Raw genomic sequence first — 16098 nt, forward strand, 5'->3', positions numbered from 1 at the left:
TGTAACAACGTAATTTTCATTTTTCACAACCAAATTTATATAAAAATATTCTCAAAAGTATTCAACAATATTTATCAAAACATAACATATCCCAAGATCACGAAATAAAATCCCTCCTTTAGTGTGTACGGGTCACGCCGGCGCCTTCCCACGGTCCTCGCTAATACCTGAAACATATAACACAACAACTGTAAGCATAAATTCTTAGTGATTTCCCCAAAATACCACATACAACACATACGCCACTCGAGGCTACGGTACGACCCTTCGGTCGATGTGTCTCAGCGGGACCCTCCAGTCTCGTAGCTCGTTGGGCCCTCCGGTCCGGTCTGAATCGTTGGACCCTCTGGTCCGGTCTGTATCGTTGGACCTTCCGGTCTGGTCTATACAATCATATAACATGCAAATATCACATAGCACATAGATTCACATAATCTCATACATAACACATAAGACCCTCCGGTCCACATAAATACCACTCTAGGTAACGTATAGTGAGAAGACTCACCTTGTGTAGCTCGGTAACTCGTAAATCTCAGAAATCTTGGACTCTGTGGGATAAGATCTAGCCTCCGCCTAATCATATGAAATAACACTAAACATCAACACATTTCCCTAGGCTAGACCATTCCCTCTAATCACTCTCAGGAAGGTAAAAGACCATTTTACCCCTTACTTGGCTCAATTACACTAAAGTTGACCAAACCCTAAATGTCAACAAAAGTCAACCCTCCGGGTTATGCTGCGCGTACCAAACGTGTACGCTGGGCGTACCCGGAGCCTTTATAGAATCGGGGTACGCGGCCCCTTACGCGGCACGTACTGGGATTACTCCCAACGTAATACCCAGTTTCCTAATGTATCTCATTCAGGTCTTAATCGGTTAAGATTTGCATCCAAAATTTAGATCTGACTCCTCTAATGTGACTTAATCCATAAAGTTGAAACCTTTAAGCCTTTCCATAATGAGACTATAACTCATGCATGACACAAGATCCACGTCCAAGACTGGATTTTTATGAATCCTCAACACAATATACACTAGAAAAGGTGAAATCTAAGCTCATGGAGACTCTTTGCACACAAAGTCTCCAACTTCGAACCAAAAACCCTAAAAATGGTCCAAAAAGCAAAACTTATGAAGAACAAGGAAAGCTTTGAGCTTTTTACCTCAGAAGGGATCTCCAACCGATGTAGAACTTAGATTTACACTTGTTCTTCAACTTCTAGCTCCAATAATGGCTCCTTCTTCTCATTCTTCACCTTGAAAAGATATCTTCAAGCTCAAAACACACACACACACACACAAGCTAAAGCATGGATCTCAGCTCTCTAAGGACTCACTCAAGGGGATAAGGTGACTAGGGCAAAGCACTACATGTTCCTTTTATAGTGCACAAACCAGAAATTAGGTTTTACATCTGGTCTCACTATGCCCAACGTAACCCTTAGGTACGCCCAGCGTACCCGGGCGAGTCCGGGTTCCATTTAAGCGTGTGAGTACGCGCGGCGTACACCTTAGTATACCCAACGTACTCACCAATCCACCATAGAACGTAAGGGACTAATTTGTCAACTCTCTCAAAATAGAAGGGTCATAAAGCTGACCTAGATTTCAGGCTGTTACATGATGCCAGGCGGGGTCTAATACTGGACATTGCTTGATGCCGGGCGGGCCCGAGGAAGGGGTGGGGGCCCAATTTATGTAATTATGTGTATGGTATGTAGTAGTTTGGCAAGACTCACTAAGCTTCGTGCTTACGGTTTTCGGTTTAGGTTTTAGGTACCTCTAGTTGCAAGGAGAAAACCTCGGGATGACTGCATTGCACACACCATAATTTCAACATGGGATGTTTTACTCTGATATGTTGACATGTGTTTTGATACGATAGTCTTATTTGATACGATGACTTATGTTTTTGGATGAAATGATCTTGATAACTATGGTTTATTTAATAATTTAAAAATAAAATTTTTGTCATAATTTTTTGGGATGTTTCATGTTTTATCAGCATATTTACATCTAAACTTTGAATTCTAGCAAAATCATCACATATAATTTAAAAAATTTTAAATTATTTCACCTCCAAAGTAAAACTCTATCTCTTTACTTTATTTTAATTAATACATAAGGTGTGTTAGCACGAAACGTTTGTGAATGTTTGAGAACATTTAGCTTCTAGAGTTCGACAAAACATTCCATTTTGATCACCCATTTGGCAATATAAGTTTCTAGCATTTAATTTAAACAGAACGTTTTAAATCCAAATGCTACTTCACATAGTATTTAAAAAATGCTACCACCTACAAGCTATCCGTTAGTTTTGACAAACATGTCCAATATCAAAACAAAAGTTTTACATATTCTTATTTACCAAATTAAGAAACAACTAGAGGAGGTTCCCCCATGTTACGGGGGTTGGAAGCCTTCAATATTTTAAAGAAAGTGAATAAAATCCAGATTTTGCATTGCTTCTCCTAGTCATCGAGCCTGATAGGATAGATTTCTTATTGATGCTCAAAGTGCGATATTTTGCAATGCACCATATCAGTAAAAAGTAAAACTTATCAATTTAAAAATTCATATCTATTTAAATGACATTGCTATAATTGGATAGACTTTCATCAAGAAAACATATAAACTTACCCAAATTTGTATGCTACCCACTTGTCCACGAGTCATTAAAAACAAATTCACGAAATGTTACCTTTAAAACTGAGGCTTGCAATGTACAATTTACGATGGTCCTTGGCATCAACAATTTCTTAAACCTATTAAGTTGTAACAACATAAACATATAAATATACACGGGATACTTTGCCATAGCCCAAGTAAAAGTAGATTTCTTGGAGTATAGTCTAAAAATCCTTACTGTTTAACCATTGATTCAGATTCAAATCATTACAACTTGAGGCATGCTATTAAATGAATAGGAGCTTGTGGTAGCATAAATGAATCAAATATTTCCTAGCATATGAGTAATTTGTACTAAGAGCATTTAGTAATCAACCAACAACTGAAATAGTTTATTTATCTGGATTTGGGGAAGTGATTGCTATACCTGGTGATAACAACTCAAACAACTTAATCCACTTCAAAAACATGAGAAAAAACAAATGTAGATCATGTAGATGAAAATATAACTAAAATTAGATAAACATAAAACCTAGATTGTTCAAATCAAACCATCTTTTACATCTATTGCCAATGTCGGCTAATACCAACACCTAGATAAAATCTTACTAAGGGTATATAAGTCGGATATAAGGGTATATAAGTCGGTTGGTCCCAATTAGTCGCTTAAACTGCCTGAAAACCAGAATCAGTAAATAACTTAATTCTAATGCTAAATTCGAAATCCAATAAGCTTATATGACTCTACTTAACGTTCTTACCTCAAAACAGAAAATCAAAGAAACTTTTTTAACATGTAAAGACAATATCTTAAATGCCACTATCTTTTGGCTTTACAAAAAGATAAAAATTTTTCTCAGGCAACCATATTTAACTTTCCCGATTATCATTGCTTCAGTAGTTTTCCTTCACGAAGGCAGACAAATAGAATACTTGATGAACATTACATTCCAAAGTTTAGGGATCTTGTAGTTGTATATACAGTAGATATAAACCCAGTTCAGATTGGTCGCGAAAATGGAAATAAATACCTATGAAGGAGTAGATATAAACCCACTTCAGATTGGTTGATCGGTTAAATCCTTATGTGTTATAATCCAAACATTTTAGGAAATAAATAACTACCCATCAACCAATAAGAATAAAGAACTCACCCCTTTTTATCTACATATACAATTAGGAAAAACCGATGATAATATACGTGGCACATAATTACTTGACAGTGACGTAAGAAACATTCACTGCCAATCACTCGAACATCATCTTCCCACGAACAACTAAATTTCCAAAAAGCCACACAATTAGACTCCAAAACAAAAATGGCGGGGCTTTCAGCAAAACCACTCTCTGCTTTATCCATTTCCTCAATCCCCAAAATCGCTGCTATCTCCGATCAATCCCCAAACAGGATTAGGGTTTCAAGTAACGCAATTTGTTCTACTTCATTCGGTCTCAGATACAGAAGCAACAACAATCGGTGTAATGGTAGAAACAGGATAAACAGATTAAACGCAGCTGGATTAACTGATATCGAACCTGACCTGAATGAAGATCCTGTCGATAGGTGGGAGAACAGTGGCATTAGTGATGTATGTTTCCTTCTCGAATTTCATCTTCCATTTAGAATAGATCTGCTAAAGATTTCTCGATTCCCAAATCAATTAAATTTTTGCTGATGAGGTTTTACATCGTCGTTGATTGTTGTTGAAAATCTACAGATACTATTTGTTTCTCTTTTTTTTCATGAAGAAAATTGAAGGAAAACTTGTGGAACAAAATTAAAGATAAGAATTTGAAGAAATTAATGTGGATGAGAGAAAATATACAACATTGGTTTCGATTTTGATCACTCTATATTTAGTTGTATATGATGGCATATAATAATCAAATTTGATATTGGATTAGGATGATTTTGTCTATGGAAAGTATGATGGACACCACACATACAATGAAGCAGATGACAAATGTAAGAAAATTTATGTGAATTAATAACTTTTCAATTTGTTTTGATTACTTACCCTTTATTATTTATAATAAAAATATATTTCTACATGCCCTTATATCTCATTTTACACTTACAGCAACATTTTGGGGATCAATAGCAGAAGATTATGCAGCGGTCGACCCTCCCACTGGTTTCCAAGGTACATCTTATAGCTAGTTTTGTATCTATCCATAGTTCAGGGACCATTTTTGTCATTCTTACTTTTCTTCGTGAACGCTAATTTCAGTTGATTCTTCATATTCGATGCCATACAAAATAAATTCTCTAACCAATTTAATGCTCAGATTCTATTATTAAATTTGACCAATTTACATAAAGCATAAGTAACTACAAAAGGTTGACGATACTAGTCCCTAGATTATAGATAAATACAAAATTAGCTATAAGTATACCGAATGAACAAACTAACATTGCATTCCTTAGGTCTCATTTCATGGTTATTTCTTCCTGCTGTCGCTCTTGGGATGTACCTCAATGTTCCGGTTAGATTGCCACTAAACTTTTGTTTTTTAAAAAGAGTTTCTAAATCCATTAAAACAACTTAATTGTTGATGAATATCAATCTATTGTTTATGTAAAAGACGTTAATGTCCTTTGTTACAGGGAGAATATATGTACATTGGAGCGGCGATATTTGTTGTAGTATTTTGCATAATTGAGATGGATAAACCAAGTGAAGCGTACAACTTTGAGCCACAAATATATAACATGGAGAAAGGTTCTCGAGACAAGTTAATATCGGACTACAACACGATGGATATTTGGGACTTCAATGAAAAATATGGTGATCTTTGGGATTTTACTGTGACCAAAGATGATATCATGAAAAGATAGATTATCATATTCTATGTAAAAAGCAAGTCCCATTATTTTAGAAACTCATCTCATGTATTTGAGGTCGCCAAAACATGATAGTCATCTTGTATACATGTCATTTTACAAAGATATGTAATGTATATTTGTGGTTGCAATTGATGTTCTATTTATCGTACATGTGATTTTCCATTTGACCTTATTGATGCTTCGAAAACTAAGGCTCTAGATTTGGCTCCAGGGTAGTTAGACATGGCAATTCGAGACACGAATATACGAATCTATAAATGACACGACACGACATGAATACATCTTGAAAACTGAGATAAAGCTTATTTCTCGTCGTATATTCGTATTGTGTGAAATTCGTGGTTAACACGTTTTCATGACACGAATACATGAATTGCCAAGTCTAAATGTAGTTATGATGCAATTGTGGTGTAGATTGCACACAACTATGGTAGGTTTTCATTACTCAAACACCGCAGATGCAATACCCGGTACCCAATGTGTGTAACTTCCCATTTGTTTAAAACCAATTGTTCCAAAATACATTTATTTAAAACTTAGAGTAATTTAATAAACGTGGAATCTCTATGGCTACTGATGAATTTGTACAGTCGTACCTTCACTTTCCCACAATTGTCACTAGTACTTAAAAAAACATTTAATCCACAATTGTAAGACAAAGCTTAGTGAGTTCACTCAAAATACCAGACACCACAATATACATATAATGCATGCACACCAGGCCCACAACATGAAGACTGGATTGATCCCGAGCCCACGACATGAAGTCTGGATTACCCTCGAGCCCACAAGTTAAAACCGGAATGCCCCCTGGTCAACCCTTCGCCTAAGACTCGATTCCTCTTAGGCCTACCACTAAAGACTTGATTGCCCCCACCTGGCCTACAACTTTTGAATGGATTGCTCATGGGTTTGTTGGCCTACAACACAAAGCAGGAGCATGTCAACACCCCACCACAATATGACAACATATCAAACAAGTAAGTAATCAAGTAATCACATAAGCACAAACAACTATTTACCCTACTCTACCAGTCTAACATTTCACTACCACATAACCGACCTCATACATCACTAAACCACTATTGGAAAATCTCTAAGGAATGCATAGTTATATGTAATCAGAGGTGAGAAAGACATTCGAACAAGAGATCCTACTCTAGAGCCACAACCAAGCAATGAACTGGAAATAAAGCCTAGATCAACAGTTCTTAGGCTATCCTACATAACCACATACAACCCTAGAGCACTCCACTAGATGACGACCAACCTACTACTACTCTAACTAGCATACTACTACTCTTATATCCGAACATACAAGGATATACAATGCAATACATAGTATAATGAGGAAACTCACCTAAGTATGAGACCCAAGAAACACAACAACACACTCACTCTCTACACTGATTTCTCCTGCAAAACTGACTAGCACCAAACACTGTAGAACCTTAATCAATAACCAAGCTCTTGGTCACATCATTGCGAACTAATGAAGAAACATTCGGGCATCAGAGACTCAACAAGACATGGCAAGCCGTTGGATACGTCATGAGATCTGGTAGAATGCCAACTTTTCCATTAAGTTTTTAATCCATACAGATCTAAGGCCAAAAGTTCAGATCTGCTCTTTCACACTAAGTTAATGGATGATGTTTTCAACTTTATCCATACAAATCCATACCAAGGCCAGATCTAACATTCTAAGACCATTAAGTCCTTAATGAGATGATAACTTAAGTGTAAGCACAAGATATACTAAACATGGTCCTTTTTCTCATTGTACGGAAGCCTAATGTCCTAGGAAATCCATCGCAAAGAGGAGTTATTAAAACTCCAAAAGCATCAAAATAAGGGACCAAAATCTTACAAAAAGGACTCAAACTTGCACCAAGAAGAATATAAGCCAAGATGAGAGCGTTATACCTCTAATCACTCATAAATCTGAAGTAGATGGTGGATCCAAGTTGGTTCCTTGCTCCCTTGCACCAATATGATCTTCATATTTCTTCAATGTCCACCAAAGACTAAAAACTTACCTTTAAATCAAATGAACAAGCTCTCAAAGCTTCAAGGAGGCTAGGGTTTTATTTGAAAGAGATGGAGGATGAAGAGGATACCATAGGTCATGAGTTAATGGCTTTAAATATGGAAGAAACCATAAAAATTTGCGGGCTTGGGCTGCAGATTACGTCATGTCGTGACACCTTGCTTGGCATGTCGTGATACGCACTCCGAAAACATGACATCTGAATTGCACGTCACAATGTGACACACTATTCATCATGTCGTGATGCAAGGTTTTTCCCAAAAACCTTACCTCTAATCCATCTTAACCCTTAACTGATCCATTTTGGAAAACGGGTGTTATAATTCTCCCCCACTAAAATTAGATTTTGTCCTTGATACTTGTTCTCACATTATACTCTTACAACACCCTTCGAACCCCTTTATCGGTTTTCCTAACCCGACTCCTTTAACACGAGTTAAGATAAATTCACAAATGAACAATTGAAATTAAGATGATATCCCTAAGTCTAAGCTACCCCAACCATGTCGTCCATTGAGGACCTCACGACATTACCAACAAAATTTCATACATTGGAGGACTTCCTTTTAGAAGGAAACACTTAAAAGCAAACTTAATTCATAAATACAAGATATAGAATAAATTGAAAACATACATGCATCCGACATAGTCACCACACTTGGATTCTCTGCAACAAACTAGTTCTAATGTCCCAATTTTCAACCTAAAATATTAATTTTTATTTATTAAAATATATCAGAATATAACTACAATGGTCGAAAACATGTTGCCAATGTGCGCATGTGATAGGTTTTGATCATTCTAACACTCCTAAGGTGTACATGCAACCTTAAATACCTTGGATCTATGTTTTCTTTATTATACATGCAAACATGAACTTTCCAAGGTATTACCCTAACTAGCATACTAAAATTGATACTTGGGTAATAAAACAAGTTATATAACATGCATTTTATTGTAGCTAGTTGGTTGGAGCTTTAAGAGCTTAGTGCCCCAAGTGTTGCACTACAAATGGAATCACACAAAATCACCAAAAAATGGAGGAACTTGAGAAGAGGTCACTTGCACTTCATAAAATCAGCTTGCCCTCTTGTGTTTCCACTAGTCACTCCTTAGTGCCAATTTCATGATCTAGAGGGGTTCTTATATAGTGTGGCATACCAGGGTTACACCATGTAAACCCTAATGACTTTCCATATCCCTCATGCTCCATGGGTTAAAACCTTAATGGAGTATCCATAAGTTACCATATAGGTTTACCGAATCAACCCCTTATATTTAATTAGTCTCTTTTGATCACAAAATTAATTCCAAATTAATTCTTGATCAATACTAATTAAATAATATGATTTCATATTAATATATTAGAACTTATAATATATTAATAAACCATAAATAACTTCTTCTCAAAAGTCCATCCTATCAAATTGTCGCGATGATATGCAACCCAAATGGACCATGCTACTCTCGAGTCAAGTACATACCAGTTATAGTTATTGACTTAAACACTAGTCCAACAGTATCCCACTTGGATAAGTCTAATAACTATTATTACAAGTACAACTCCACAGGCCGACTAGCAATCGTAGCTCTTAAAAGTTGTTGTCGAACTTTGACCTAGTTAATGATGTGTCCATTAGATAAGGGATAATATATTCCTCTATTCTAGATATCATATAGACTGAGATAGGGATTATAAACATTCTCTCTGTCCATCTGTTGTATCCCGATTTCCGATTTATGATGACCGACTAATTTAACAAATCAAATCAGTCTAGGCCTGATGTCATCACTAAATCATCGAGAGGCCCACATATATCTCTTTTAACCCTCTAATGGTAAACGGAATGGATAAACTTCGACTCAAATGCTTGCTTGTATTTACTCACCAAATTACACACAACAATATGTTTTACAACATCCAAGTTACTGGTGTGTTTACATATGTCAATGTGCAACCGACTTGCAACTACAACTCACATGTCTCCATTTCAAGAATATAAGATATTATCGTCTCATGATCACTCGTGATAAAATCCATAAAGTGATTCAAATGAGTGTAGGTTGAATCCAATACTCGAATCTTATTCAAGGAGCACCCATGAACACTATAGCAAACTTGTGCTATGACCAAAATACCTCTACATACCCATTCATAATAGTTTTTCCTCAATACCTCCTTCCAAAGTATGATCGACTATAGATGGTTTGAATAACCTAGTTATTCAGGAAGTCAAAACATGCAAAGTGAAACTTAAGAATAATACTTGTAACACCTTGAATTCAGAAGACCTAGAAACGAAAGAAAACTTCAAGATAAGGAAGTGACTCGTCAAGTAGTTGGGTGACTCGACGAGTAGGAATGCGAATTTGGTCGCAGGATAAGTGACCTACTTGACGAGTCAAAAGACTAACTTGGCGAGCCTGCCAGGTTTTGGGAAAACCCTAAATCGGGAGTTGGTGCCCTATTTAAGCATCTTATTCTCATTCTATCAGCCTCCTTTGTAGCCTCTGTTGTCTAGAACCTGTCCCATGAAACCCTAGTGTTCTCTTTGAGTGTGTGAGCCTTATTAAGGGATTTAGAGTGTTCTTGAAGTCTAGAAGAAGAAAAAGGAGGTTGAAGGCCCAAGGAAAAGGTTGTAGATCTAGGAAGTTTGCTTCATCATCTTCAGTTTCGGGAAATCAAGTTCTCACCTTGACTTCTAGTTTGATAGATCTCTTTATGTCCCTTTTTATGGAGTTTATGGTCTAAAAAGTATGTCTTGTGGGATTTGGACATCCCCAAGCTAGATCCATCCAGATTTAGAGGTGTTCAGAGTAGTGGAGGCATAAAGGTGGAAGCTTTATGGGCCTTTCCCACTGTATCAGACTGAGGTCTGGACTAACTGCGGCCTTGCCCCCTGCATCGGACCAAGGTCCGTACTAACTTGGGCCTTGCCCCTGCATCGGACCGAATTCCAGACTAATTGCATCGAACCGAAGTCCAGAACTGACTGGGACCTTGTCCCCTGCATCGGACCGAAGTTCGGGCTAACTGCATCGGACCGAAGTCCAGAACTGACTGGGACCTTGTCCCCTACATCGGACCGAAATCCAGTCTAACTGCATCGGATCGAAGTCCGGAACTGACTGGAACCTTATCCCCTGTGTCGGATCGAGGTCCGGGGTAATTGAACATAGCATAGCATAAACATATCAACTAGCATAACATATATACTGCATACTGCATCGTACCAGAGTCCGTAACACATCACACGAAACATTCTTGAATCACAAAAACATCAACCACTCTAACTACTGCATTGGACCGGGGTTTGGAACTACTACTAACTAAACACGCCGACATTGTGGCCTTAGACCCATTCCTACTGGAAAGAAACTCACCTGCACTGCTGAAGTTCTTACTGATACCCTTCTGACTGCTATCTGACAACTCCCGAACTACAACTACAATAAATCCCCGATCTACTAATACCAAATATAACACTTAGTCCCAAACTGCCCTCCAACAGTCAAACTATGTCAACTATGGTCAACATCAAAGTCCTGGTCAAAGTCAACCCTCCAGATTGACTCTACTCGCCGAGTCGACCCGTTGAATCGTCGAGTCCTTGCACTCTGAAAATTCTTAGAACACGACACAACTATCCTGCTCCACTCACAGAGTCACCTCCCGACTCACTGCTTCGAGGCTTAACCAGAAAAGGTTTGAGGTTCTGCGACCAGACTCACTGAGTCCAAGAACAGACTCGCCGAGTCCAAGGGAATCTTCAACAGACTCGCCGAGTTGTTCTTCTAACTCGCAGAGTCCATGCTCATGTTCATACAACTCGCCGAGTATACCCATGTGACTCGCCGCGTCTCTTCAGTTCTTAATCCATACAACGGCTTTTCGAGCCATGCAGGGGCTCAAATCCATAAATCCAGTCCTCTAGATCCTAACCCCCATGTAAAGTGGAAAACTTTACGTGTAACCAAGGAGTTATTGGCTTAGAACACTCTAGGGATAGGGTTTGTAACAAAGGGGCTTCACCAAAAACTTATTGGCCTAAACTTTATGACTTTTTGGATTATTACCAACCTAGATCTGAGGTAGCAACCTCAGATCTACTCCAAACTCGAAATAGATCTCATCCATACTCAAAATGCCCAAATCTCAAACATAAGATAGATCTAGATGCACAAAAGCCCAAGCAACATACTATTACCTCAAATGAAAGCTCCAACTGAAGTAAATCCCGGATATACACCACTGTTTTGTAGCAAAGCCCTTGATCTTCAAGGCCCTCTACAAGATTCTCTCCTCTAAGGCTCTATTCTCTCAAATAATGAAGGCTGACTAAATTCTAGGGTTTCTGGAACTCAAAAGGGGAGTAAAGAGGCTGAGGGTGGGTTATAATGTGCTTTATATAGAGCATAACCTCTAGGATTAGGTTTTTTTTTTTCTCGCACAGACCAGACTCGCTGACTCGCCAAGTCGGTCACTTACTCAATGACCCGGATCCCGCTCTGACTCATCGAGTTCCTCCCTAGACTCGACGAGTTGACTCTTGACTTAGAGCTTAACCTTTCTTTTCTTGGTCTTCCTAATTCTGGGTGTTACAACTCTCCCCCACTTAAACTAGACTTCGTCCTCGAAGTCCACTACAACGAACTATTTCACAAACCACTTACTGCTTACCACTAGCTATGCACTTAACTTATTCGATTGAAATTCTTGAAAATGTCTTATCCCGACTAACCTGGTCATTACCATCTTCCAGTGCACCACTTTTACCTAACCGGAAAATCTCATCGGCACTCACAGTGTACCTACTACGGATACACACGGGGTTTACCCCTTTTACCCTTCATCCCCTACTGAGCTGCAATTTCGGCCACTCCCTGTGCCGGCCATCGAACCCTTACTCACGAAATAATTCTACTTGTGATGCTCCAGTACTGAAATTTCCAGTCCGTGCAAGAATTCAAACAATCCAATCGAGAAACCGATCCCCCTCTGCTAAGGCCAAAACTCAACTAGAACTATGAAACCGCTCTGAGATTACCTGATTCTGCGGTGAGCAACTTAGCATCACCCACCCACTTGAACGACATGGTCGCCTCCAAAAGCATACCCAAGCTTTTCATGACCATGAAGACCAGCCCCTGTAGGGTTCTAAACTCAAAAAGAAACAAATACCTTACATGATGATCACATTGACTCCGTCTGAAACATGCTTTCATGGGGGTAGTCTGATTCCCTGATAGTCCACCTATACTGAAAAGATATGATCCTGCTATGAGAGACTTTCTATTTCCCAATTAACCAACTATTCTGCCTGCACTTGCAACCCAAATCAAAACTGATACCGACCATAACAGTGAAACTATCTAAAACACTGAACTGCCTGGAGCACTGAACTACCTGAAACACTGAACTACCTGAAACACTGAACTGCCTAAAACATTGAACTACTATATGGTTGCTTCCCAAAATATCTTGAGACCTTCCTGGTCTTCAATCATTCGTCGGTTATTTGCAACACCGAGTTCCAACTCAACTTTGGAGCCCAAGGACTCCTTACTTAGTCGCTCCCACGACTTCTGAATGAAATCTTTCTCTGGAACGAGTTTCCACTAGTTATCCTATCACTGTGGCTCTAACAACCTCCCGATCCAACCGATCGGGTCCACACATCGAATCCTAACATCATCAAATCCAAGACTAAAACTATTGGTTCCAAAACCAACGGTATCCCTTAATATACACGAACCTAACCGGTCCACTGATTCCCTAATCTCATAACTGTGGAGACGATCCAACTATCGAATCGCTGGCAACACCATAACTAAACCACTTAGGAAATCCGAAATCCAACCCGTGGATTTCCATATCCTTACTGTTGCACCTGTACTGGTGGGTATTACTGCTCCTCCCGCGTCCAAACAACGCGCTCATGCTATCTACCAATCCTGATGAACGCTACGGCTACACCCGCAGACTTACAACTCTCTAATACTACCTGGCTGCTAGTGAATGCTACGGCTACCCCCGCAAACTTACAACACTCTACTAATATCTGGCTACTAGTGAATGCTACAGCTACCCCCGCAGACTTACAACACTCTACTACTATCTGGCTTCTAGTGAATGCTACGGCTACCCCCGCAGACGTACATCACTCTACTACTATCTGGCTACTAGTGAATGCTACGGCTACCCCCATAGACTTACAACACTCTACTACTATCTGGCTACTAGTGAATTCTATGGCTACCCCCACAGACTTACATCACTCTACTACTATCTGGCTACTAGTGAATGCTACGGCTACCCCTGCAGACTTACATCAATCTACTACTATCTAGCTACTAGTGAATGCTACGGCTACCCCTGCAGACTTACATCACTCTACTATCATCGGGCTATTTTACTAACTACTATACCGAGGACATCCTGACTACCCCTAGTCATGCTAACGATTCCTCAGCCTGATTTCCCAAAACCAGCCCTCATTTATCAAACGTTGCATCAACATCGACATCTTATATCCTTTATACACTTAGCACTCCGACGAGGAATTCCTCAGCTTGGTTTCCAAACCAATCGTCTACTAATCCAAATACATGAAACGATTGTTGGGAAGTTTCCAAAATCCCAACTCCTAAACCCACTCAACCCTTCAGCTGCTTTTCCTTACGATTCAAAGATTACGAACCCTTTCTAAATTTAGTATGCTACCAATTTTGAATACTTGAAGGGTTCTTCACCACTTTGATCCAGAAACCTCCTTCTTGCTCACTTATTGAAAAGGATTCCCCATCCTTCCAATCATCAAAAGGGCGATCTGCTGACCGCCAATGGTTACCTCTGTTGGGGCTCCAACTAACCTTTAGTAGATCTAAACCATTCTTGCTAACTAGCCGAGTACCCTTTAATCCTTAACTGTATTTGGTTTAGTTACTACATCCTGAGAACCTGCGTTTAAGGTGAACATCTCCAACCCACTTCCTTACCGATCGTTAGCAATTTCACTGGAAGCTCTAGATTGTTACTACTAAGAATATAACTAATCAATACACAAATGACACCTTCCGAAAGTAGTGAGGCACTACTGAATATTACACATTCATGCTCCAACTACCGCATCCGAAGTAACTTGCTCTAGAGGGGACGATCTCCAAATTACCATTCTATTTCCGAGGAATGTAGATGGAATATGACTCAATCGCACATAGATAATATAATACTCCAATACATATTCTTATTAATATCGATGCAGTAAAATAACAATAAAATAATCACAGATGGGGTTTCGAACGACATACCAACGATCTAATGCGGCTCGATCTTAACTTCCTGTGGGACGATGAGCGTCGGGACCTGAACCCTCTTCAACTCCAAAACAGGGCAACGAGGCTTGAAATGACCTGGCTGGTGACAATGAAAACATATCTGATCCTTCTGATAATCCCGATGCACATGCCCCCTTTCCCCGCACTTGAAGCACCTGAACTTGTGACAAGCAAACCCATGAGTCCCTCCACACTTACCACACACCTCTAGGTCCTCCTGACTTCTAGCACCCAAGTCAACTGAGTATGACTCCCTACTTCTTACCAATTGTCCTGAAATATGTGCTCGCTTCCTTTCTTCGGGCTGCCCATCCAAACCAATCTCCTGCTCCCGAGCGATGCTGACTACCCCATTAACCATATGAATAGTAGCTGACTGACCCTGGAACTTAGCGGTCAACCGATCAGTGACCTGCTCAATGATGTTGGGTAACTCCTCGCGTACGACTCGTGAAACCTCCATAACAATCCGATCATGCAGGGGGGTCTCCTGAGGATGGGGTGCGGCATCCACTTCCAATTCCAAATGACGAGAGATAATAATGGGACCCCCCTTCTTAATTGATCCTAGGGATCCATAAGCATTGGGCTTCAGGCGAGCCCTAACTGTCCTGAAACTATCCTGGCCCTAAAGGCCTAAAGATGACTATCCATTAGCTCCACGGTGGCCTCTCTAACCAAAACGAAAATCACTGGAGTCTGATCAATGATGTTGCACGTAATCTCTGCGGAAATGAAATCTCTCATCTGATCATCAAGCTACCCGACTCTAGAACCTAAGCCAGATCCCTCTCCGGCGCCTGATCCACCCACTAGTCTCTCGCGCAACATCACCATACTGGAAACATACCACAAGAACCATCAAAATACACATCACTGCTGAGGGATCACACACACTACAAGTTCTCAGGTTTTATCTCGGCCCCTCTTGAATCGAGTACGAATCCTCTACTTTCAGTAGTACGGGCCCATACTACCTTCCACATCTATCCGTACTTTCCTCAAGAGTTACCTCAACTCCACCAAGTCCCTTTCCTCTACTACTAATCTTTGCTGCTATCATCCTAGGCTTACCCTAGGGAACCTCTGACTCCACCCAACCAGTCCTCAGCTGCTGAAGGTCTCTTCGTAATGCCAATTAACCGTCACCTGAATACCATCACATGCAACGAGGCCCGGATAATCCTTCGAGTAAGGGACTGATCCCTACAACGGTTAAGACTCAGA

The 16098-nt window shown here is 39.7% G+C and overlaps 1 protein-coding gene and 1 long non-coding RNA gene across 2 annotated transcripts; one reads left to right on the forward strand and one right to left on the reverse strand.

Moving 5' to 3' along the window:
• Window positions 1–90: 90 nt before the first annotated feature.
• On the reverse strand, window positions 91–3852 carry LOC145037707 (uncharacterized). Its single transcript, XR_013678952.1, has 5 exons — window positions 3667–3852; window positions 1171–2772; window positions 509–576; window positions 242–383; window positions 91–167 (listed from the first exon to the last, which is right to left on the reverse strand). It is a non-coding gene; the product is annotated as an uncharacterized LOC145037707 (long non-coding RNA).
• A 61-nt stretch (window positions 3853–3913) lies between these two features.
• PNSB5 (NAD(P)H dehydrogenase 18) lies at window positions 3914–5631 on the forward strand. Its single transcript, XM_078986415.1, has 5 exons — window positions 3914–4224; window positions 4541–4601; window positions 4717–4779; window positions 5064–5122; window positions 5244–5631. Exons 1-5 carry the CDS (start codon window positions 3955–3957, stop codon window positions 5472–5474), a joined length of 684 nt encoding a protein of 227 aa, XP_078842541.1. The 5' UTR covers window positions 3914–3954; the 3' UTR covers window positions 5475–5631.
• The last annotated feature ends 10467 nt before the right edge of the window (window positions 5632–16098 follow it).

The sequence above is a fragment of the Lactuca saligna genome, chromosome 3, assembly GCF_052625555.1.
Source record: "Lactuca saligna cultivar CGN05327 chromosome 3, ASM5262555v1, whole genome shotgun sequence".
Classification (NCBI taxonomy): domain Eukaryota; kingdom Viridiplantae; phylum Streptophyta; class Magnoliopsida; order Asterales; family Asteraceae; genus Lactuca; species Lactuca saligna.